At 32.9% G+C, this 24,776-nt stretch overlaps 2 protein-coding genes across 10 annotated transcripts in view; both read right to left on the reverse strand.

Annotated features, from left to right (window-relative positions):
- The window catches only part of LOC139491985 (steroid 17-alpha-hydroxylase/17,20 lyase-like), a 136,498-nt gene that overhangs the window by 93,480 nt on the left and 18,242 nt on the right, over positions 1–24,776 (reverse strand). The window lies entirely within an intron of this gene.
- The window catches only part of LOC139491982 (steroid 17-alpha-hydroxylase/17,20 lyase-like), a 68,936-nt gene continuing 49,044 nt past the window's right edge, over positions 4,885–24,776 (reverse strand). For 7 of the 8 annotated variants that reach the window (XM_071279985.1, XM_071279983.1, XM_071279980.1 and 4 more), the window contains exons 2-11: positions 22,577–22,725; positions 20,370–20,447; positions 18,784–18,882; positions 18,202–18,295; positions 17,121–17,276; positions 14,536–14,747; positions 13,230–13,358; positions 10,807–10,911; positions 9,528–9,662; positions 4,885–5,367 (exon numbers count right to left, since the gene is read on the reverse strand). In XM_071279985.1, coding sequence (XP_071136086.1) covers positions 5,015–5,367; positions 9,528–9,662; positions 10,807–10,911; positions 13,230–13,358; positions 14,536–14,747; positions 17,121–17,276; positions 18,202–18,295; positions 18,784–18,882; positions 20,370–20,447; positions 22,577–22,724 — 1,509 coding nt within the window. In that variant the 5' untranslated portion in view covers position 22,725 and the 3' untranslated portion in view covers positions 4,885–5,014. Of the gene's footprint in view, positions 5,368–9,527; positions 9,663–10,806; positions 10,912–13,229; positions 13,359–14,535; positions 14,748–17,120; positions 17,277–18,201; positions 18,296–18,783; positions 18,883–20,369; positions 20,448–22,576; positions 22,865–24,776 lie in introns of all 8 variants that reach the window. The other variant, XM_071279978.1, reaches the window with a different exon arrangement.

The raw sequence follows: 24,776 nt of genomic DNA on the forward strand, positions 1-24,776 counted from the left end.
ATAAGCAAAAAATGAATATGATATACAAAAAAAAAAAAAACGACAGATTGTGCATCACAGACTGTAGACTTCATACAATGTCATACAGAATATGACGTGGTTTAAATGTTTGCTGGCTCCCAACCAGTCCCTTGTCTTAATGTCCTTAATCTGGGCATACAGGTTACCGCACAACAAACTATAAATAAATTGTTGAAAAGGACTTGACTGATCAGATCGATACAGAGCAAAGTAATCAAGTATTAAACAAAACACAAAAGAAAGAGCTGATCTGTGAGTATATTCCAAGCCAATAACAACTAATAGACATAAATCTAAGACAAAAAGTTTCTTTTATTTATTTCAGAATGGAATACCGTTAACAATATTCATCTTATTGTCTTTGGTTTCTCGCCTTGTCGGGTCAGAAATGAGGCTTAACATTTAAATGTATTTGTACTAAGCACAACAGTACGTGTATCAATGATTTTTCAATTATGTTTTTCAATCACATTTAATAATGTACATTTTTCATACTAAATACTAAATCGATATCGTTTATTTAATTTTATAGTTGAGTTATTGTATCATGGACGGTATCATTTCTAAGTAGGTGGACTCTGCCGTAGAAAATCACCACGAGAAATGATTACTGACGTCTACTTATGCCCCAGTCCCACTAGATTATTCCACGTTCTCACCGCGCTCATTCTGCGACCTCACTACGGTTATCAAAATCTTTCTACGCTCATCATGTTCTTACTACGACCATACAACGAGTTATCCGATTGCAACACGATCTTACCACGCTTCTACTGCGATTATAGGATGTTCTTACCACGATTTTACTACATGTACGTTCATGAATACCGATCTTACATCATTCTCAGCAATAACGTCAACATCGTGTTCCATATCAATACAGTTCAATTACTTCTATTTATGATTAAACGTATTTTTCTTGGAAACAATACAGTCATGCCACCAAAATCTACTAAAACACGTGGGAATGGTGGTAGGGGTTGATGTAGAGGCAGAGGGAGCTCTGATAGTTACGAATCCTGATCCAGCAGAGATATCGGACCGACCAATTCAAACTAAATTACAACCTATTGCTGGTTCATCAAGCTCAAATGACGATATGTTAGTGAACGATAGCAGAGATGATATAGATGTGTGACGCATGGTTAACCTTACTGTGCTCTTACTACGCTTCTACTACGACCCGATTTCGCCACGACCGCAACACGATTGTTTTCAACATGTTTAAAGTTGGCCACGCTCATCACGATCTAGAAGACTTCACCACGACCGTATTACGACCTTACTGCGATGTACATGATTGCACTACGATCGTCACAATTTGCCTTTTTTTTTTAGATCTTAGTGCAATCGTGTCCAGGGGGGACAGCGGTATTAGAGTTGCAAAACGTAACAGTTAGATAGCAAAAAAATAATCTTTCAATACTAATTTTCAAATGAGTCCAAAACATCCCTGATATGAACCTATGATTTAACTTTCATAAAATTTGGGTATGAATTGTACATATAAGAGCTCTTAAAATGCAGTTCTCCATATAATTATATTTCTAGGGGACACACCTATTGAAAAAAGGCACTTTTGAAATCTTCCAAGACATTGCTAATATAAACCTAGGATATAAGTTTCATAAAATTCTGGCAAGAATTGTTCATTTGAGAGTGCTAACAGAGCAATTTTATATAGCTATGTTTTTCAAGGGGCATAACTCTTTTAAAAATAAATGAGCGTCACTGACTTTCGATTTAGCCCAAATTATTACTATAAAACTATAATAAAAGTTTCATAAATAATCCATCAAGAATTGTAAACGTGAGAACTGATGGATGAACGCACAGACGGACGGACGTAAGGATGGACACCCGATATTTCCATTGACCCCGCGATGTGTTACGCTGGATACAAAAGTATATAAATGTACGATTTACCGTTTACACCCACCAAATTTGTTGAAAAGGCTTTTTTCCTCTTTAGTCAATTAGTTAACTGTGTTCCTTTCCTTTTTCACAATCGCCTTCAAACAAACTATCAATATTAAGGTGCAACAAATATGTATTAATTTAGATCTAAACCATGACAAATGTAATCAAAACCATGACGATTTTATAGACTCTTAACTGAACCATGTCAATCGCTTAACCAAACCATTGGATATTTTGGTTATCCTGCGTTCATTTCTTAAAAATAACAATTTCAATCTAGATATTTTGACTTACAATATAGATTCAAACATTTAATCCCGCATTTAACTTGCTTTTTATTTCCTCATTTCTAAAGAACTGAGGCAATCGTTTTGGGAAGTAACATAACTTATCCATGACCAACTTAACCAACTTATGACAAAATCACTACCCGTGACAATGACCTGGAAAATTTTAGAATACAGAAAAGTGTAGGTAGGACATATGTTTAACAATAGACATACCTAAACCATATCATGCAAAATAGTTCAGTATTTTTTAAATTTTTAGAATAATAACCTTTAACTAGAGGCTCTAAAGAGCCTGTGTCGCTCACCTTGGTATATGTGAATATTAAACAAAGGAAAAAGATGGATTCATGACAAAATTGTGTTTTGGTGATGGTGATGTGTTTGTACATCTTACTTTACTGAACATTCTTGCTGCTTACAATTATCTCTATCTATAATGATCTTGGCCCAGTAGTTTCAGTGGAAAATGTTAGTAAAAATTTACAAATTTTATGAAAATTGTTAAAAATTGACTATAAAGGACAATAACTCCTTAGGGGGTCAACTGACCATTTTGGTCATGTTGACTTATTTTTAGGTCTTACTTTGCTGTACATTATTGCTGTTTACAGTTTATCTCTATCTATAATAATATTCAAGATAATAACAAAAAACGTCAAAATTTCCTTAAAATTACCAATTTAGGGGCAGCAACCCAACAACCGGTTGTCGGATCCATATAAACATTTCAGGGCAGATAGATCTTTACATGATAAACAATTTCACTCCGTCAGATTTGCTCTAAATGCTTTGATTTTCGAGTTATAAGCCAAAACTTGCATTTTCCCCCTATGTTCTATATTTAGCGGTGGCGGCCATCTTGGTTGGATGTCCGGGTCATCGGACACATTTTTTAAACTACATACCCCAAAGATGATTGTGGCCAAGTTTGGATTAATTTAGCCCAGTAGTTTCAGAGGAGAAGATTTTTGTAAAAGATTACTAAGATTTACGAAAAATGGTTAAAAATTGACTATAAAGGGCAATAACTCCTTAAGGGGTCAACTGACCATTTCGGTCACGTTGATTTATTTGTAAATCTTACTTTGCTGAACATTATTGCTGTTTACAGTTTATCTCTATCTATAATAATATTCAAGATAATAACCAAAAACAGCAAAATTTCCATAAAATTACCAATTCAGGGGCAGCAACCCATCAACGGGTTGTCCGATTCATCTGAAATTTTCTGGGCAGATAGATCTTGACCTGATTAACAATTTTACCCCATGTCAGATTTGCTCTAAATGCTTTGGTTTTTGAGTTATAAGCCAAAAACTGCATTTTACCCCTATGTTCTATTTTTAGCCATGGCGGCCATCTTGGTTGGTTGGCCGGGTCAATGGACACATTTTTAAAACTAGATACCCCAATGATGATTGTGGCCAAGTTTGATTAAATTTGGCCCAGTAGTTTCAGAGGAGAAGATTTTTGTAAAAGTTAACGACGACGGACGCAGGACGACGACGGACGCAGGACGACGACGGACGACGGACGCCGGACGCAAAGTGATGGGAAAAGCTCACTTGGCCCTTCGGGCCAGGTGAGCTAAAAAACAATACGGAGAATACATGATGTAGGTAACTAGGGTAACCGCGCGACCTTCTACATGTACGTGAAAATTAAAAAAAAAAAAAAATGAAAAAATCTAAACGACCTGAGTCATGACAGAACTTTATTTTTTGTACATAGAAACACATATTTGATACATAATCTGTATATTTCATTTCTGGTGCTGTTGGTTAGAGAACCGATAAATTAAATTTATATAACCTTATTGAACTTATAAAAATATATTGTTCAAGATTATTTAATTACAGTGACGAAAGCTATTTGAATACTGTCTTTTTCATTACAAACAAGAATTTTGTTTCCATTTAACTAAAGCATATTTCAAAATGCACTAATACACTATATACTGTTTTTATGAATGAAATTTCAAGTAATTTGTGGAATATAAATTCCCGACTAAAATCATTTACTAGTTTTACATTGATTGCGTTCATTAAAATCTTTAAGGTAACTTCAGGCAAAGATTTATTGAAGAATTTAAGATGTATACTCACGGAAAAGGGTATCAATTTTAAGAATTGATTTTAAAACAATATCAATTCGAGAATTTCTTTACTTATTAGTTGATGTGTTGCCCTCGATTTTGGTTTGTATCACGGATTTGTTTTCTCTTAATCGATTTATGATTTTTGAACACCAGTATACTACTGTTGCCTTTAGTTGTCAAAGAAGGAAAACAGATACTTTGTGTCCTTGAAAATGCCCGAGTTCTTTTAAAGAACCTAAACAGATACCATGTTATAATTTTGCATGTTTTGTCTACATAAGACCCAATCACCATTGATACTTGAACAGGTAGAAGGTAAAATCAAACAAGAAGTTAATAAACTTTACAGCTGTTATCCTAATGCTAGTAAGTTAGTGGTTTGGTTTGCTTGCTTGCTTTGTATGAACTAAAGTTTGCACAAGCATTGTAATTCAGATTGACACCTGCAAACAATATAAGTAGGCGTAGTTAAACTTGTTTGTCGGTAAATTTGAATATTTGATAATGTCCAATCAAGTTAATATATAAAGGACTGAAAAATGAAAAACAAAAAGAAAAAGTTATGTATTATATTAAAAAAAAATAGATTACAATTCTATATTAAATAACGTATCTAATCACAATTACAGAATGTTTATAAACAATAATTACACTTTGAGCTACATAAGGATACATGAGTTTAATTTTATGTATTTATTCTGTCTGTAATGATGACTTCATAAGTAGCCGGCTGTGTAATGCCACCTGCTCCTCCTAGTTTTAATTTGGGGTCGGTTCCTTCAGGCAGTGTTATCTTGAACCTTTGCATTATCGTTGCAAAAATCAAATGCAGTTCAGGTTTAGCAACAGTTTCCCCTAGACACACACGTCTGCCTGCAGAGAATGGTAACCAACTTTCTGGTTTCATACCAAGTTTTCCATTTTCGTCCAGGAACCGTGTCGGATCAAATTTCTCCACATCTTTCCAGTAGTTAGGATCATGGTGAAGTGCCCAGTGATTAATCATAACCGTTGTGTTCTTTGGAACATCATAACCTCCTAGAAAACATAACACAAACTAATTTTTGGAAGTTGACATAGAGATGATTGCACTCGGAATAATTTTATATGAAATTAACCATGTCTAAGATCTCTATAAAGATTATGTCGGATACCCCATTATGTCACAAATTCATGTGGAAAAATGCATCTGGTCATCATTTCACTGTTCAGAAAATAAAATAATAATATAAAACGGTTTCGATATCCTCTTAAAGTTCTTTTAAAACCACAAAAGTACTGAACTCACAGGAAAATTCAAAACGAAGTCCTAATCAATAGCAAATTCATTAGAGAAAAACATCAAACGAATGGATAATAACTGTCATATTCTGACTTTGTACAGGCATTTTCTTATGTAGAACCTAGTCGTCTAGCTATCTAAACCTCATCATTCAAGTGAGACCTCAGCATGTCGAAGCCACATTGTCTCATGTGGGATTGGAGTATATTGGAGCAACTTCTTAACTCTTGATATATTACTATAATGATACATCTGTGTATCATAGCGTATCTGATTGTTGTAAAGGTTAATTTGAATACTATTTTATAAAAGAATCAGAAAATTAAATAAGAAATAAATGCTTGTCAAATTTTATATTAACAGAATTCATTTAAATTCTCAAATTTGTTTTATAGCATACAAAAACGTATATCAAAATAAGAAACAGAACGACAATACATGAATTTGTTTTAATGTATAAGAATTCTGTGCTTATCTGACAGTTGACGTTATTTCATTGTTTATGTATAACCCGATATAACAATAAAACATTAGTTCAACAAGAGCTGTCAAAATGACAGTAAACCGGATTCTTTAATATTTATTTGTGTTCTGGCATTTATCAATATTACAAGGACCAAAACTCCTAATAGGTAAAATTTATGATTATCAATATCAAACTTGACTTCATGAGCAAATGCACGGACACGACATTTTTTAAACTTTCAAGAACCGTAACTCCTGAACGGTAAAAGTCAAAATCGTCATTATTGAACTTGACCTCCATTTTGTTGTCAGTAACAACATATTAAAATTTTAAAAGGTTTGGTTGAACGGTTCATGAGTAAATGCACGGACACAACATTTTTTAAACTTTAAAGAACCGTAACTCCTGAACGGTAAAAGTCAAAATCGTCATTATTGAACTTGACCTCCATTTTGTTGTCAGTAACAACATATTACAATTTTAAAAGGTTTGGTTGACTGGTTCATGAGTATATGCACGGACACGACATTTTTTAAACTTTCAAGAACCGTAACTCCTGAACGGTAAAAGTCAAAATCGTCATTATTGAACTTGACCTCCGTTATGTTGTCAGTAACAACATATGAAAATTTTAAAAGGTTTGGTTGAACGGTTCATGAGTAAATGCACGGACACAACATTTTTTAAACTTTCAAGAACCGTAACTCCTGAACGGTAAAAGTCAAAATCGTCATTACTTAACTTGACCTCCATTTTGTTGTCAGTAACAACATATTAAAATTTTAAAAGGTTTGGTTGAACGCTTCATGAGTAAATGCACGGACAACATTTGGTTGACGCCCACCCGCCCGGCCGCCCGACCGCCCGCCGTACACCCCAAAATCAATAACCGACATTTTTGACACAAAACTCCGGTTAAAAACACAAATAAGCATGTGAAATCTTATAACGACGATATTTATGTCTGCTTGATTACATACTATCGATAAACATAATTTTTTAGGGCATGATCAGTCATCAAAATGGAATTCTGGTACATCTGTCATATGTATGACTTGGTACAGGCTAGGGTTCTAAGTTGTAAAGTTTACATTTACTAAATTTATGGACGCCATCATAACATGGTTGAATGTAATGAAATATTAGTTTTAAAGGTGACAAAATAAGTGTCCAAATCGTTGTGTTTACAATATCGTGCACTATTCCTTGAACGAATCTTATTTCACCGAATGAGACTTACCACAGTATATTTCGTACTAACATAATCAACAGGAAGAATGCCACGGTGTTCGGAGGTTTTTCCTCTTGATCGGTCATATCAGGACTTAATTTTATGATTTGTAAACTGTTTGTTTGCTTATTTTGTTATGGTTTTTTTTTCAATGCCTTGGTCGCTTTATTATCTCTTTGTAATGCTCCGCCTCTCAATTAGATACATGTCATTTATTTTAAGTTCTGTTTTCTGTTTTTATTTTCCGTTTGATTTTGTTTTGTTTTCTTCTTTTTTTCTGGCCGACTGACACATACTTCTCATTTTATTGTATTCATATTTAGTAATAAGCACTACTCCGGACTCCAATTTGATTTCCATATAGCTAATATCTACTGGATTCGAGCGTCACTGATGAGTCTTTTGTAGACGAAATACGCGTCTGGCGAATATACAAAATTTAGTCCTGGTATCTATGATGAGTTTATTTGCACGTTTTAGCTACTTTACTCTTCTTGATTAATATTGTCTTAATCAAGTTACAGTTGAATAGTTTGTCAAACCTGAATTATTGAATATTCAATATAATTGTTTTTTGTAATGTAAATGTTGTAAAGACATTGAAAAGACCATTATGCTGAATGATGTCACAATTTAAAGCGCATACTATACCACAAAGACATATGTCTCGCGATTTTGTAATTTCGATTATGCAAATGCTGAAATCAAAGTAGCAACATCTTACACAAGTTATGAAAATATTCAAAGTCAATAAACCATGACTGAGTTAAATTGCTAAACAATCTCCATGTAAATAAGATGTGCAAATACATACCAAATACCATCATGACCATTGACTTATTATAAGTCGTTCCCAAATCTAAATACAAACATTAACTAGTAAACTATAGAAAAGTTTCAAAGTCAATAAGAGGATGTGGGGCTATATAATCTCCATGGAAACCATGCTTGCAAATGCCAATAAATTTGCATACTAAATATCATTGACTTAACATTAGCAGTTAATCTTAAACTGATCTAATCACAAACTAATACATGTAAACTAAGATAAGTTTTAAAGTCATTATACTGTGACTGAGGGGTGAGGCCAAGTATTTTCAATGGAAATGAGATGTACCAATGCTTATACAACTAAATACCAATTAACATTGGCCTACCACTTATGGTTCCCCTTGAATTGACCTAATCACAAACTAATACATGATAACTCAGAAAAAAATTCAGAGTCAATAGACCATGCTAAGGGGGCGGAGCCAAATTATCTCCATGAAAATGAGGTATGCCGATGCTTACACAACTAAGTACCAAATATCATTGACCTACCGCTTGTGGTTCTCCATAAACTGACATAATCACAAACTAATTCATGTAAAATAAGCAAAAGTTTCTAAGTCAAAAGACCACGACTAAGGTGCAGAGCTAAATTATCTCCATGGAAATGAGATGTGCCGATGCTTACACAACTGCATACCAAATATCATTGACCTACCACTAGTGGTTCCCCATAAACTGACCTAATCACAAACTAATACATGTCAAAGAAGCAAAAGTGTTGAAGTCAATAGACCATGACTGAGGGAGCAGGGCCAAATAACCTCCATGGAAATGAGATGTGCCAATGCTTATACAACTGCATACCAAATATCATTGACCTACCACTAGTGGTTCCCCATACACTGACCTAATCACAAACGAATGCATGTAAAAGAAGCAAAAGTGTTGAAGTCAATAGACCATGACTGAGGGAGCAGGGCCAAATAATCTCCATAGAAATGAGATGTGCCAATACTTATACAACTGCATACCAAATATGATTTACCTACCACTTGTGGTTCACCATAAACTAGACCTAATCACAAACTAATAGATTGTTGACGCCGCCGTCGCCGACGCCGGAAACAGCATATCTATGTCTCACTTTTTGACTCAGTCAAGGCGAAACAAAAACTGCTTATTCATAATCAAATTTAGTCTCCATATACGATACGTAAAAGACCGCTTAATAGTTATCAAAGGTACCAGGATTATAATTTAATACGCCAGACGCGCGTTTCGTCTACATAAGACTCATCAGTGATGCTCAGATCAAAATAGTTATAAAGCCAAACAAGTACAAAGAGTTGAAGAGCATTGAATACCCAAAATTCCATAAGGTTGTGCCAAATACGGCTTAGGTAATCATATCCTGGTGTAAAAGTCTTATTGATCTGAGTACCCACCAACTTTCGTGTCACACATTGTCTTATGTGGTACACCTACTGGAGAAGCTGTCCCAAGTCTCATGGCTTCATGTAAGGTTGCCTCTGTATAACAGAGTTTTTCTCTGTCCTTTATCCCCGGTAATCTATCTTTCCCTAATGAAAGAAATCACATAGAAATAGTTTTAAAGTATTTATACGCAGTCAATACAAACTACATGCTATATAACGTTTTAAAGTATTTATACGTTTTGATATTAGTACAATAAACGTAGTATCATTAACTTTAACAATAAATAATTGTAAAATTTAGTATCAGAGCATTTTCAGACATCAATTATCAATGTTATTACTTAGTGTTGCTTATTCTTTAGTTATCTATGTTGTGTCATGTTTTCTATTGTTTGTCTGTTTGTCTTCTTTCATTTTAAGCCAGGCATTGTAAGTTTATTTTCGATTTATGAGTTTGATTGTCCCTCTGGTATCTTTCGTCCCTCCTTTCCTAGATTATTTTTATCATCTGTCAATCTATGTTCTCAATGCAAACGGTAGCATTCATTTCAAGAACAAATGGTTATGTCCAACATTTGAAACAATTATTTGGGTTTGTTATGCCTTTGGTTGGCCTCACTTTAAATTGTAACCCGGATTTGTTTGATCTCAATCGATTTATGATATTTCGAACAGCGGTATACTACTGTTACCGTTGTTTGATTATAAAAAGCTCATATTTATTGAATATATCTATCGTATATTATAAGCATAATGAGGATGTTAAATTTGACGTATGCCTTTTTGTGGTTCTTCGTTACATTTGTTGTTTTTATAGTGATTAAGATGATAACACAATGTTGACTGCTGTACCCCTATTTTTTGACATTTTTACCTATTGTGTCTGTTTGTTTTGTTCACGCATCGGTGACAATAGAATGGAATTTGATGCGACTGTCATACAAGTGAGAGATTTAGCTAGCTATAAAACCAGGTTCAATCCACCATTTTCTACATAAGAAAATGCCTGTACCAAGTCAGGAATATGACAGTTGTTATCTATTCGTTTGATGTGTTTGAACTTTTGATTTTGCCATTTGATTGGCGACTTTCCTTTTTGAATTTTCCTTGGAATTCAGTATTTTTGTGATTTTACTTTTTTCTATATGTGATATATTAAATGTACATTAAATAAATCATAGATCAAAAACAATGTTACGACATTTTGAAGTTTTACCAATATATGCAATAGTTTTACCAATAATATAAATGCTTTAAAAAAGACACATCCAAATTTTATGATACCAACCAACAACTCTGTCTATTTCTTCCTGAACTTTACTCTGGATATCAGGTAACCCAGCCATATAACGTACAGCAAAGTACAAAGTTATTCTAGATGTGTCAATACCAGCTATAACATAAGTATTTTAAATTGTTTATTCATATAAAAATTGCTAGGTAAACATAATTCAAAGAAACGTGCTTCAATAATTAACTGCAGTTTCTATAAATGTTGTTATTTGTTTTTGTTGCACTTCAGTGTTCTTGTTGATTCTTTGTTTTCCTCTTATAAATGGTGTGTTCTTTTTTCGTTTTAGTTTTTAATCCGCATATGTTTTCTCTTAATTGTTTTATGACATTTTAACACCTGTATATTACTGTTGTCTACACGTATTTTTGGGTGAGGCGTCTCTTGTTAGTCATTTTGTTTTTGTGTAAAAACTCATTGAAAAAGTCAGTCCTTTTTAAATTGACTTTTACAGTTTATTCTTGTGTTGTGTTGTTGTATTACACTGTCTAACACCATATAAGCGTACTTAGATAATGTTTAAGAATGTTCGCTTCTCTGGTTTTTTGAATTTTTGCCACATTTTTAGGAATGCACTGGTTTTAACCCCTATCCCCTACCCTATTTTCTTTTCATTATTTTATTAAATATAGGTTAAATTTTAGGGAATCTCATAAAATATTTGTTATTTTTTTATTTTTTTTGAAAGAAAAGAGATGCCAATGTTAAAGGAATGAAAAATCTAGAGGGAATCGTTTCATGCCACATCACCATTCATTCTCTTTTACCCTGTTCCGAAGCCCGTGTTATCCATTCCTTGTGATTGGTTAAAAAGGCCAAATAAAGTATGGAGGGAATTGAGGACCAAAATTCCTTAAAATTTATAGGCAGACAGGGATTTTTTTGTCACTAATTTCATTAACTATATTGATACAATATTAAAATAAAATGCATCTCCCAGGTCAAACTGAACTGCTATTATTATCTGTTTATTAGCTGTTATTTACCAGTTCTTCATATTTTTAGCCGTCCTTTAGCTGTCAATCTAACCATTTCTTAGCATTCGGCCTAGCATTCATCTTAGAACTCGTCTTAGCATTCATCTTAGCATTCCTCTTAGCAGTCGGAACAACAGTTATGACAGCAGTTCGATAACAGTTGAGCTTTTAATCTTTGTTTTAAAAATGCTTGGATCTAGCTATGTTTTCAGCTTGATAGTAAACATTTATTTAAAGATAATTTGATCATTTTCAAATGTGCACTTTGTTTCCATGTTGTGTGGAAATACTTGCTGGTGAAAATTATAAGATCAATTTTGGCTGAATTGAACACTTTTACACACTTGCAGTTCAGTAAGTTGAAGTTACAGTTAATGCTTGTGTATATTCTGACATAACTTTGTAGGGGGATCAGAAATCATACAGAAAGCCCCCAAAAAGGGGGGATAGTTGTTTATTCAAATAGAATATCTGATGTTGACAGGATTGTAATAGAATTCTAGCATATATATACTTACAGTTCAAGATGTTATTTGTAAAAAATAGATATAATTATTTGAATCTAATATTTTGTTAAATGATAAATATAATCATATTAAAGAGTTGAAAAAGGGGGTGGGACTATAAGATAAACCTAGGCTGCAAATAGCTGATTGGTTAACATTGTCCAGACTATCCATTTATTGAAATTAATTTAATATATAATTTTACTTAAGTTTGTTTCAGAAAAAAGAAATATAAAATATTACATGAATCAATATTTTTTTGTTTAAATCCAAAAGAGAAAGAGGATATAACTGTCATGACTGTTGTCTTTTGATCCACATTAAATATAATAAAAATAGTACATTTGGCATGTTCGGTAATAAAATAATGATAAAAATGAAATAACTTTTAATTTGAAAATCACTTAGTCAAGGTAGCAAATAAACTCATCATAGTTACCAGGATTAAATTTTATATATACGCCAAACGCGCGTTTCGTCTACAAAAGACTCATCAGTGACGCTCGAATCCAATTAATCTCTTTGTATAAGTAATACCTCTTAAATAATTTGTATTTTAAAAGCCTTGATATTTAAAGTGCATTTTTAATTGTTTCTATATCATTACGATCACAGACATAATTAATAAGGGGTCTAAAACCAGCTAAAGTTATTAGATTGTATAGTTACTGTTCTAATTACAAATATAAGTTTGTACAACTTTTTGAAATTTCACGAAGACTTACAGTAAAATATTCGAATTTTAATAATTTTTGCTTTCATATCTTTTACACTGTATATTGATTATTCATGTGTCACCTTTGAATTGCAACTTATATTTGGTAACTGTGAATGCTACCAAAGAACTGCTGTCAAGTGGGAACTGTGAATGCTAATAAACTGCTAAAGAACTACAGTTCACTTTGACTTGGGAGCTGCCATAGATGCGAGATCTTACCAAAAAATATATCCATTAGCGTTTGTCTAAGATGTGTGTTCGTTAACTGAGACAACACTTCATCGTTCTCTTCCTGTTCAGCTTCTTTTCTTGCTAGTATCAAAGAATCAGTAAAATCTCTTATATTGTCTGGAAAAAATGCAAAATCACAAAAATACAAGAAGAAAATTCAAAACGGATAGTTCCTAATCAAATGACAAATTCAAAAGCTCAGACACATCAAACAAATGAATAACAACTGTCATATTGCTGAATTGGTAAGACATTTTTTTCGTATGTAAAAAATTTTAAGAAGTATGATTTAATAAAATATTGATAGATTGCTTTTCAATTTTAATAATTTATCAAGACAATCCTTGACATCTTAAATTTTGGAGTGTATACGAATCTATTGAAACAAAAAGTAGTTTTTAGATGTATATATTAAATTTATATAATTTTCACCTGAAAGTTTCCTTAATGTTCTGTTAATTTTGAAAATATTTCATTTCTGGCACGTTCAGTTATATTAAAGAAAGAATAGTATGTGACTGTATACAAAGTATTGAGAAGAAATACAAAACGGTTCCAGAAAAAACATTAAGACGTTGTATACTTATTAACATTCCAAATGTGTCGATCTATACGATCTTTTGATCTACATCAACAGAACAAACAATACATTGAATTTTCAAATACAGACAAGTTTACTAAAAAGAACTGTTAAAACCCTAATGGATCAAGAACCGATCACCCTTCATTATGTTTAAGTGCTCTGCGTAGCCTACTCTTTAATGTATATTTTTATCTTTTACTAATTGTGTTGTCTTATTTTCATAGATGTTTATTTTGATTGCAGATGTAGTAAAACTATAGGTTACGGCATAACAATGACCAACAGTTGATAAACGATCTATTATATAGTTGACTGTTGGATTAATTTTGCTTTTATTCACTAATAATTAGTCACTGTACTTTCGAAAGAATTTCATTTCAGTCATGCATAGAGCAGGAAAAAAAATGCAATCCTTTGTAACGAGAAAAATAAACTTCCAGACATTATCGTTTGTTTATGTAATGTAAACGTGTTTCTCGTGTCTTGTTTTTTTATATAGATTAGACCGTTGGTTTTCCCGGTTTTTTTTACGAATCTTTTCTGTACATATATTTGTTTTTCGTATTTTCTTTGTTTTTGTTGTATTTGCTCTTTCGTCAGTATTTTTTAGTCATTGTAATTCTGTTGTGGCTGAGAATTTGGAATATCTCTATATATGGATATTTTACAATCAACATTTGTATAGTAAACATATGAAACTTGCTGACATACCAGAATTGAACGTTTTTTCATGCTCCTGGAATTTCCTTTTGACTATAGAAATTATTTCATCAAACATTTTGATAACTGTTCTGTACTTATTTGTTGTCCAGATTTTACACATGCTGGGGAACAAGTCTTCAACAAATCCACTTGCTGCCATTTCTGTCGCATCCTTGTCTATTTTCATAAAGTTTACAAATTCAGGATCATCTAGTTCAACACTAAAAGATATAAAATAAACAATTTCAAACATTTTCATGAACTGGAACATTTGTTTCCATTTATAATCTATGACTATAATACATTGATAGTATATGTATAAAGGAAACTATTACTTCGTGTGCTTTTTTTCAAAACAGAAGCCTTTGAAAATGTGGTGAGAATAGATTCACTCTAGATTTTTCTATCATTTAACATTGGATTTTTTTTCTCTCAAAAACAATGAAAAAAAACCCCACTGATTTATCAAAGTTTAAGCTATATGTAATCAAATTATAGAAAGAAATATAGAAGTTATCCGACAAAAATGTTAATTGGCATTATACATGTGGAAAACAAAAAGATTCCGAATATCTGGCAAATATTTCAGAAACAAGTGATAAATGACCAAACAAGAACTGATAGCCATTGATCTCTAATATTATCCATGCTATAAAAGATGATGTTCGACGGATGCAAAAATATGCTCACATGAATCTGTTTACAAAAATTCTGTATGCTCATATCATGATTTTCTTTATAGAGGGTTGCTGCTCACAAGGAAGCTATTAAACCAAGAGTTCCAATAGTGAAATTGAAATCATTCCTTCGTAAATGTTACGGACACCATCACCAGTTGGTTGAACGTTATGGAATAACCGTTTCACAAATGATATCGGATATGTTCCTTACGTCGTAACTACAATCCCCTTCCCTTTCATGAATGTGACCTACCGAATAAGACTATTTACCGGATTAGTTATAACATGAGCCACATGTGGAGTAGGATCTGCTTACCCTTCCTGAGCACATTAGATCACCTCTAGTTTTTGGTAGGATTCGTGTTGCTTATTCTTTAGTTTTCTATGTTGTGTCATGAGTACTATTATTTGTTGTTTTTTTCATTTTTCGCCATGACATTGTCAGTTTATTTTCGATTTATTGTTTGACTGTTCCTCTGGTATCTTTCGTCTTTGATACGAAGTTCCTTAGACAAACGCGGCGATAATATCATAAATGGTCAGTATGTGTAAGACTATGCAAGTATTCGTTTAACATGAGCGATGAATGTGAATTAATAACTTAGTGTAACTTGATAACAAGCAATCGGATAACCAGGAACGCTCTGAATTAATGTTCCCGAGAAACTGTGACAGCAATTCCTTCTTTGAAAGAATAGATGGAAAGGGGTAAAACAGTATAACATTCCATTCAGACCAGGCATATGTCTTCGAATCTTATTGATGAGACATTCCTGTAAGTGGCATATGATTAAACATTTATCATAAGGTCAAAACTCTAAAAACAAATTGGACTATAAACAAAAAGAGAATACCTGACGGTATAACTGAAAATCGTAGTACAACGATTGGGTAATTCTACAAATTTAGTCTTATCTTACTTATATCAATGTCACAAAACTTGACTTTTGTTATTTATGGGAAATACTTATAAGGACAACAAATAACTACAAGCATCCTAATGCATTTTATTTAAAATCACGATTCGAATTGAACAACATAACCAACTTTGACTGGTCTTGTAGCTATTGTAATCAATTATATAAGGGAATCTATCATTTTGTTTTTAAATTATTGGAACTGCAATAAATAATCAATTACCGCATCTGAAATTTTACAGATGTCAAATCATATTTCATTCTCTAGCATACATAAAGCCCATAATTGGCATGTGTTAACACCTGACAAAAAGGTTATATTAGACAACATAATGTTAGAAGTCGAAATTAACTGAATTATTGTTTATATAATTTTCGAATTATATTTATGTGATCAATTTTAAAAAGTGGTTACTTTTGTTTTTGTATGGAAATAACTGTTTTATATTTCAAGCTTGTTTCCACGCAGTTAAGTTTTCTCAAATTCCTGACAGTAAAACCATTTTGTAACCCAAGCTGATACTTTAATGCTGTTTAGGTTGAGTTATGTCAGAATTTAAAATTCTTTGGTTATAACTGTTTAGGAATTAAAACAACTCGCACATCAAATCCATACACGCACATTACCACTAGACAAAGAGGGACGAAAGATACCATAGGGAGAGTCAAACTCATAGGTAGAAAATAAACTGACAATGCCATGGTTAAAAATAAAAAAAGACAAACAGAAAAATAATAGTACAGAATACACAACATAGACTACGCAACACGAACTTCATCAAAAACTGGGGGTGATCTCAGATGCTCCGGAAGGGTAAGCAGATCCTGCTCCACATTTGGCACCCGTAATGTTGCTCATGTTTTTGCAAATCTGGTAAATAGTCAAATTTGGTAGGTCACATTTGTGAAAAGGGAAAGGGTATTGTAGCTAGACAAACATGCAAAAAATGTAGAGCTGAAGTGTAACAAAATTGAAATCTTATAATTCATTGCTTACCTTTCTCCGAAACACACAGCATTAAGAATATTGAACACCATTAAATCTATGTAGTTTTCTGGATTAAATGATCCTTTTTCTTTGGCCATTACAGGTAAACATTTATTCATCGACTCATGAAGAACTTTCTCCAAATGATTTCCTGCCAAGTATTGCCTACAAAACAAGTGAAACTTCGAGCTACTGCTCACTGATGATACCCCCGCCGCAAGTGGATAATATTAATAATGTAAAAATATGCAAGTGTTCGGTAAACAGGAATTGATGAATCTGAAAACGCATCACACGGTTTAGCTGACTTATATAAATCCTGAAACCAAATTTCAGAAATCTTTGTATTGTAGTTCCTGAGAAAAATGTGACGAAAATTTTCAACTTGGCTATCATGTGTAAAATCATACAAGTGTTCGGTAAACAGGAAGTTGTCACGTGATCAATCTGAAAACGCATCACACGGTATAGCTGACTTAGATAAACCCTGAAACCAAATTTCAGAAATCCTTGTATTGTAGTTCCTAAGAAAAATGCGACGAAAAATATTCATGGGACGGACGGACTGACGGACTGACGGAAGGACAGACAGAGGTAAAACAGTATACCCCCCTTTTTTAAAGCGGGGGTATAAAAACAGTGCCTTGCTCTTAAAACAATTGTTTCACTTCCTTAATCTGTTATCAGCAGCATTGCTTGTTATCAGATTATCTTTACGTTAATTATGAGCGTATCAGTTTATCTTCACGTTAATTATGAGCGTATCAGATTATCTTCACTTGAATTATGAGCGTATCAGTTTATCTTCAATTTAATCATAAGCTGGAACCTATTGTCTGCAGCCTTTTTACAAGATAGGTCAACTAAAGTATAAATATTTTTTTCGCTTTTTTTTTTTATTAATACCAAAATAGATGCGTAATCTATATTTCATTTCATTTTCATATTTGACATTGACTTAAAGATTATGAAAGATAAATCATTCAATACACCATTTATTCTAGTTAAAAAGTACAATTCATTGAAATACCAACTACAAGACAGGGTAAAAAATACTATATCAAATAGAAGTAATAAATCAAAGTTCTACCTTAATGCCTTTCCAGCAATTTTTCTGTGCAATTTCCATGTTGGTGTATAATTGGAAAATGCAATATCTTTTCTTCCCTCGGTCATCACGCTAACTTTAATGAAAAGTTAAATAGGAACTGATACGAAAAGCTTATATTACAAAACAATATATTTCAAGATACATTAAATGACTGCATGTTTAGACGGTTCCAGCTAGTCAGGAATTGTTTTCTTTTATTAAAAATTAAAATGTTAAATGTTAATATTTTACATAAAATGAGTAATTCACAATTCAATTACGTTTTCTTATCTTACATAGGAAATGTCATTTTCGCATCACCAATACATAATGTTTCGGTCTTTTGGTAAAAGGAAAAGAATAAGATTAAACTGTTGTTTATCAAATATAGCATTCAGTGTTCATAATTTAATAAAGTTTTCGTGTGTCTAACAGACCTGACATCTTAAAAAAGAAAGTGTTTTACATTACAAATCGCCTTATTGTAAATTTACATTATGAAAATGTAAAAACATATTTTCAAATTCAAATAGTTAACAAAGTATGAGAAATATTAAAACATGATTTACAGTCTTTATTTACCTGAATGTATAAAGGGTCTATTGGCGAAATCAGCTTTGCTTTTGACTAATGCCTCTGTGACGCTGTTGATATCATTCAAAACAACAATAGGATAAGGTCCTGTCAATCAAAATAAAGTTCTGTGCATATCATTAAAGTCATGATTTAAACTTGGTTGTGACAGATGGTACAAAGGAGATACTCCAAATTCTTACAATCATCTAAAATAATCATTGATCACCGGAATGCATCACCGGACTGGAGGTATCCAAATGTTTGTTCGGTTTTCATGAACGTCAAGAGAAACAAAGAAGAGAACTATCGACCAATTGCTATTATTTGCACATGTTACAGACACATGAAGCACATTGTCAAATTCAACAATATGACACTATGCAGATCGGCACCAACTTCTATACCAAGTGCAACACTGCTGTCGCATTTAACGATAATTTCAAACCAAACTAATTGGGTTTGTGGATTTCAAAAACAAATTTTAAATGCATTTTTGAAAAGCATTTAATAAGGTAAGCTACAGTCTCCTTCGTATACTGGAATATAAAATCAGAAGGAACCTCAAAACTGGGTTGTTTTCTTTTCTCATCGGAAATAAACAGATGTAGGTGATTGACCAAGCTCATCGCATCTTGATGTAGAGTTGAAGTACGCCCAAATCTCAGTTAGACATCAACGATATGCTTGATCGTATAAAATCTCCATTTCGACTTTTTGCAGACAGCAAGATATTTTACTAAACAGCACATTCGCAACTGAACTCAAATTCATGTGAATGAGATATGATATTAGGTAAATAGCACAATTGGATTCCTAAAACAGGATTTGAATATTGGATAAACTTTTAGGTAGTCAAGGTCATTAACAACCTCCCTAGTAGTAACTTTAATAAATACATAAATGGAAAATGCGTCACTTGAATAAATGGTATGATCTAACTACAGAATTGGAAATTTGGTAGATATGATCAACAGTTGACAGCATCTATCCCTCTGAACTTTACAAAAGAGTATTTATTTAATTCAAAGTCTATACAAAGTTTGGACTTTCAATTGGTTTCGCCTTGAGCATCACTGAAGAGACAATAATTTTTGTCGAAATGCACATCTAGTGCAATGAAATGTGTACCATTGTTGTTATTGTAAGCTGTTTTGTATTTTCGTCAACTTTATTTTTTCTCTGTGTCATTTATATCAGTTTCTCTCTGCGTTTGAATATAAAGCATTTTGATATTTCATTTTCTTTTTGTTGTTGGTGTAAGTTGTAGATAAATAAAGGCAACAGTAGTAAACCGCTGTTCTAAATTCATAAATCAATTGAGGAAAAACAAATCCGGGTTACAAACTAAAACTGAAGGTAACACATCAAATATAAGGGGAGAACAATGACATAACAGAAAGTCAACACTAAAATGCAACACACACAGAAACCAGCTATAATATAACATGGCCATTTGCCTGACTAGGTCAAATATCGTAAAATACTCTACAAACACAGCTGTTATATGTTTCCTCACCAATTACACTGTTTAAGTCCTTACATTGAACTCTTAATATTGTTATTTCTAGTATCTCTAATTTCCTTATACTTACCTAGACGAACAGTAAAGACTGGTCCATATTTCTGTGTATATTTTCCAAATATTTCATGAAGATACTTAGCTTGAAGAACTGAAATTAATTTAAAAATCAATTAATCTCTGCTATACATGAGGGTTTGGATGAGGTTTACAGATTATAAAATAATGGGCAAAAAGTGAAAAAAATGACAAAACAAGTAAAAAAATAGAAAAAAATATGCCCCAAAAAATTAGGGATAGAGAAGAGTGGAAAGCTAAAATGAAATAAAGAATAAAGAAATGATGGGATTAAAATGAGAAATAAAGGAAAATGGTTTTCTATTACCGATTCATATACTTTACAAGTTGTAGATTGACAAATAATAGGTTAAATTCTTACATGTTTCATATACTACCTAGATTAAGATTTTTCGAATTTCGAAAATTCATCAGATGGTAAACTTTAAGTTGTTGCAACTTTGGTTTTAGCACAATTAACATAGTTTATGAAGTTCAACTGAAAATTGAACCAAACATCATTGAAAGGGGTTCATGCTGGCAAATAACTTAAATTATGATTTTAATATTCCTTGTTAATACTTTTAAAAGTCATTATAGTACATGTATGAACTAGAAACTAATGTCATTTTGGGTGCTAAAGACACAGCATATATATTTGTTTTAGTGCATAAACAAAATTAGTAACTTCACATAAAGTATAGACCAAGCGAGTTTCTTTCATATTCTCTAATCAGAGGCCAGCTGGATGATATAACCTTCATAACTTCCAATCAGAGGTCAGTAAAATGTTATTTACGACAAAAATTTGCGACAAAAGGGAGGATTTGTCGTTCCCTATTGTTAATTTTCCATTTTTAGATGGTGATGTTCCTTTGGCACCACTCCCCTCTCAAATAGTGACTGGGGTATAGAAATATGGTCACTTGGTCTTCTCCCGACCGGCAGTAAAACGCTTGCCGAAGTGGGGCGTCCGTTTGGCTGTGCGGGATGTATCAAGTTCGCAGTCACGTCCGGTCAGAAGGGGACGTTAAATCCGATGCCTCGTGTAAAGAGAGTGCCACACTCTTTCCACGTTAAGAACCCTTGCAACAACTCTTTGAGGGGTCCGTAGGTGGCCTGTTGCAAGGCAAAATTTCGGTCCCTATCCAATATACCCTTATTTTCCAGTGGAAGTCCAAATTTCCCCGACCATCAACCCAGATTGCCTCTATCGTATAAACCTACCTATTGCGTTTATTGTGAACTTGTTCTCGTCCTGAATATGCATGAAATATTTGCCACTGGACGTTAAGCAACCAACAATCAACCAATCAATCATTTGGCACCATCTTACGGTGTTAATATTTCAAAGTTCATTTACTATGCCCGTGTCTGTTGTGACGTTTTTGATTTTAACGAACGTAATCTATGTATTACTGGTAAATTATTAAACCAGGGATATCGTTACCATAATTACTTAAAACCTTTACTAAATGTTTCCATAGATATAAAGATTTGGTTTTGAAGTGTGGTTGTACCTGTAAAAAACTTGTTTCAAACGGGATAGCACATCCTCATTTTTACGGAAATGTTGTTTACCGTGCCCGGAAATGTAGAAATGATCCATGTAGACTTATCGCTCCTTTAAATAAAACTATTTTAAAAGTTACCAATTCAAAACTGTAATAAGATCATAGAATATTGTTTTTATTGGTATAAATATTGATTTTATCAGTAAATTAAAAGCAAATACTACTAGTATGTTATACACATATACACATTCATAGATCTACAATCTGTCGATACCTGTAACTTGGGCCTGAGGTCAGCAAAATGATATTACCTTCATAACTTCAAATTAGAGGCCATAAAAATGATATTACATTCATAACTTCCAATCAAAGGCTATCAAAAAGGTATTACCTTCATAATTTCTAATCAGAGGCCAGTAAAATAAAATTACCTTCATAACTTTAAATCAGAGGCCAGCTGGATGTTATTACCTTCATAACTTTGACTGTCCCTTTGGTATCTTTCGTCCCTCTTTTTGAATCAGAGGTCAGATGAATGATATTACCTTCATAACGTTGAATCTGACAGAGGCCAGAAAAATGATATTACCTTCATAACCGCCAATCAGAGGCCGGCAAAATGATATTACCTTCAAAACTTCCAATCAGAGGCCAGCAAAATGATATTGCCTTCATAACTTCCGACCAGAGGCCAGCAAGATGACATTACCTTCATAACTTCCAATCAGAGGCCAGCCAAATGGTCCTGGAGGAAGATTATACTTCCATCTTTGTTTGAGTTTGTATACAATAAGTACAACTAGTAATCCAATTAGAACTGTTTGGACATTTAACGCTGATAGAATCGAATACAACATTCTGAAAATATAAAAATACAAAACCATTTTGGTACAACAGTCCCGTTTGTAACACAAAACCCACAACGAAGACAACGTTTTTCATCAGTGTTATTATGCATATATATTCTTTATTACAATTAATACATACGTTTGTTTTTCTACATTGGCTAGAGGTATAGGGGAGGGTTGAGATCTAAAAAATACATGTTTAACTCCGCCGCAATTTTGTGCCTGTCCCAAGTCAAGAGCCTCTGGCCTTTAATAGTCTGGTATGATTTTTAATTTTAGTTTCTTGTGAATAATTCGGAGTTAAGGTGTAACACCACTTATTCGGCCCGGCCAGAAAGCCAGAAAGTAGTACATATTTAACATAAAATAGTTCCTACGCAAATAGTTGTAACTTTCAAAATATGTAGAATATTTAGGTATTTTTGGCATCAAATGAAAGCTGAAGGACTGGTGATCATTGTAGAACACTTTTGGACTTAAAATTTTGAATATTAAAAAAACTGCACCAAATTTTAAGAAGAGGGTACATTTAGTCTGTTTGTCAGATCTGAAGTACCTGTTTTGGTACATCCGAAGTTCCGGGAACCAGTTCTTTCTTATATGCCATTTAAGGTATGTTGATTTTTCAGTACAAGACACCATAAAGTGTTGCTTTGACATGCAATGATTGCCACTTTATTTGAACTTAAAATGAAAGAGGTGTGCCTGCTTGAAATTGAGGAATTTAACATAGAAAGCAATGGGACCATGAATTAGTGTTGTACTTCCTATTACAGAGAATCAACAGAAATCCAATTTTTAGAAGTTGTACCTATTCCAATGAAAATAAGTCAAATTTGATGTTAGTAATCATGTTCTGCATCTTTTTTTGGTGAACAATTTTGTTTAAGGGAAATTTCAGCTCTTAAATTGGCATACTAAGATAGTTTAGCCTTTTATGGTCATACAGCATTCATGCAGTTAAGACTTGACTCCAAGTTCTTATTTTTGCATTATATGTGATTGAAATCAATAATGGAAATGGGGAATGTGCCAAAGAGACAACAACCCGACCATAGAAAAAAAACAACAGCAGAAGGTCACCAACAGGTCTTCAATGTAGCGAGAAATTTCCGCACCCGGAGGCGTCCTTCAGCTGGCCCCTAAACAAATATATTAGTGTTGTCAAATCGTACATTTTTGCCTAACCGGTTAGTCGGATAATCGTTCCAGTAGTTTAATTTGATGTTTGAAGACCTTAAACTATAAATAGTACCCTACACATAGGTATAAGAAGATTTAGTATTAGTGTCAATGTTTATACGATGAATTTAAGTTTGTCCTTTGGTATTATAAGGCTTGTCTGTAAGATTCCTGTCGACGTTTGACTTTTAATAATCAAATACACGGTATCAACTGTGGCGTTTGTACTAACTTCAGATTGAATAAAAAAAAAACTTATTGATATCGTAGAATTGAATATGTCTGAAACGGATTATTCTTTCATTTTCTCTTGTTGTCTCCGAAAATAATGTGGAGCGTAATAAGTTTGAGTTTATTAATCCTGATACTCGTACCATCAAGTATACATTGATTACATTCACGTTGGTTTGCTTTTTACAGCTTTTGAGTAAGTATTTCATTTGAAGTATGACAAAGACTTAACACGTGACATGGGTAAAATCTCTTTGTTCTTACTGTGCTATAATCTGAATAATGCACAGCTAAGGTGTGCATTAACTACCTAAGATATACTGTACAGTTCAGATCTATTTTTACCTTTAGGGGCGTTTCCTGGATTCTGAAAGAGGGTGTGACATCTATAATACTAAAATTACGAGGTCCAATTTGTCAGCCGTCATCACGTAAAAACGACGAATCAAAGAATTCAACTTTATATACAACTAATATAGTACAAAGGTGTAGATTAAAAATTACACCACTCCAGGCCCTTTTGTTTTCCACGTAATTAATATTGCCAATAATTAGGAAGTTCCGGGTCGAGTCCGATACCGATACCAATAGTATAATCACCTGTTACCTATTACCTTATCTGTAAGTTCCGCATCTGACAGGCGCACC

Source organism: Mytilus edulis, chromosome 10 (assembly GCF_963676685.1).
Source record: "Mytilus edulis chromosome 10, xbMytEdul2.2, whole genome shotgun sequence".
Lineage (NCBI taxonomy): Eukaryota > Metazoa > Mollusca > Bivalvia > Mytilida > Mytilidae > Mytilus > Mytilus edulis.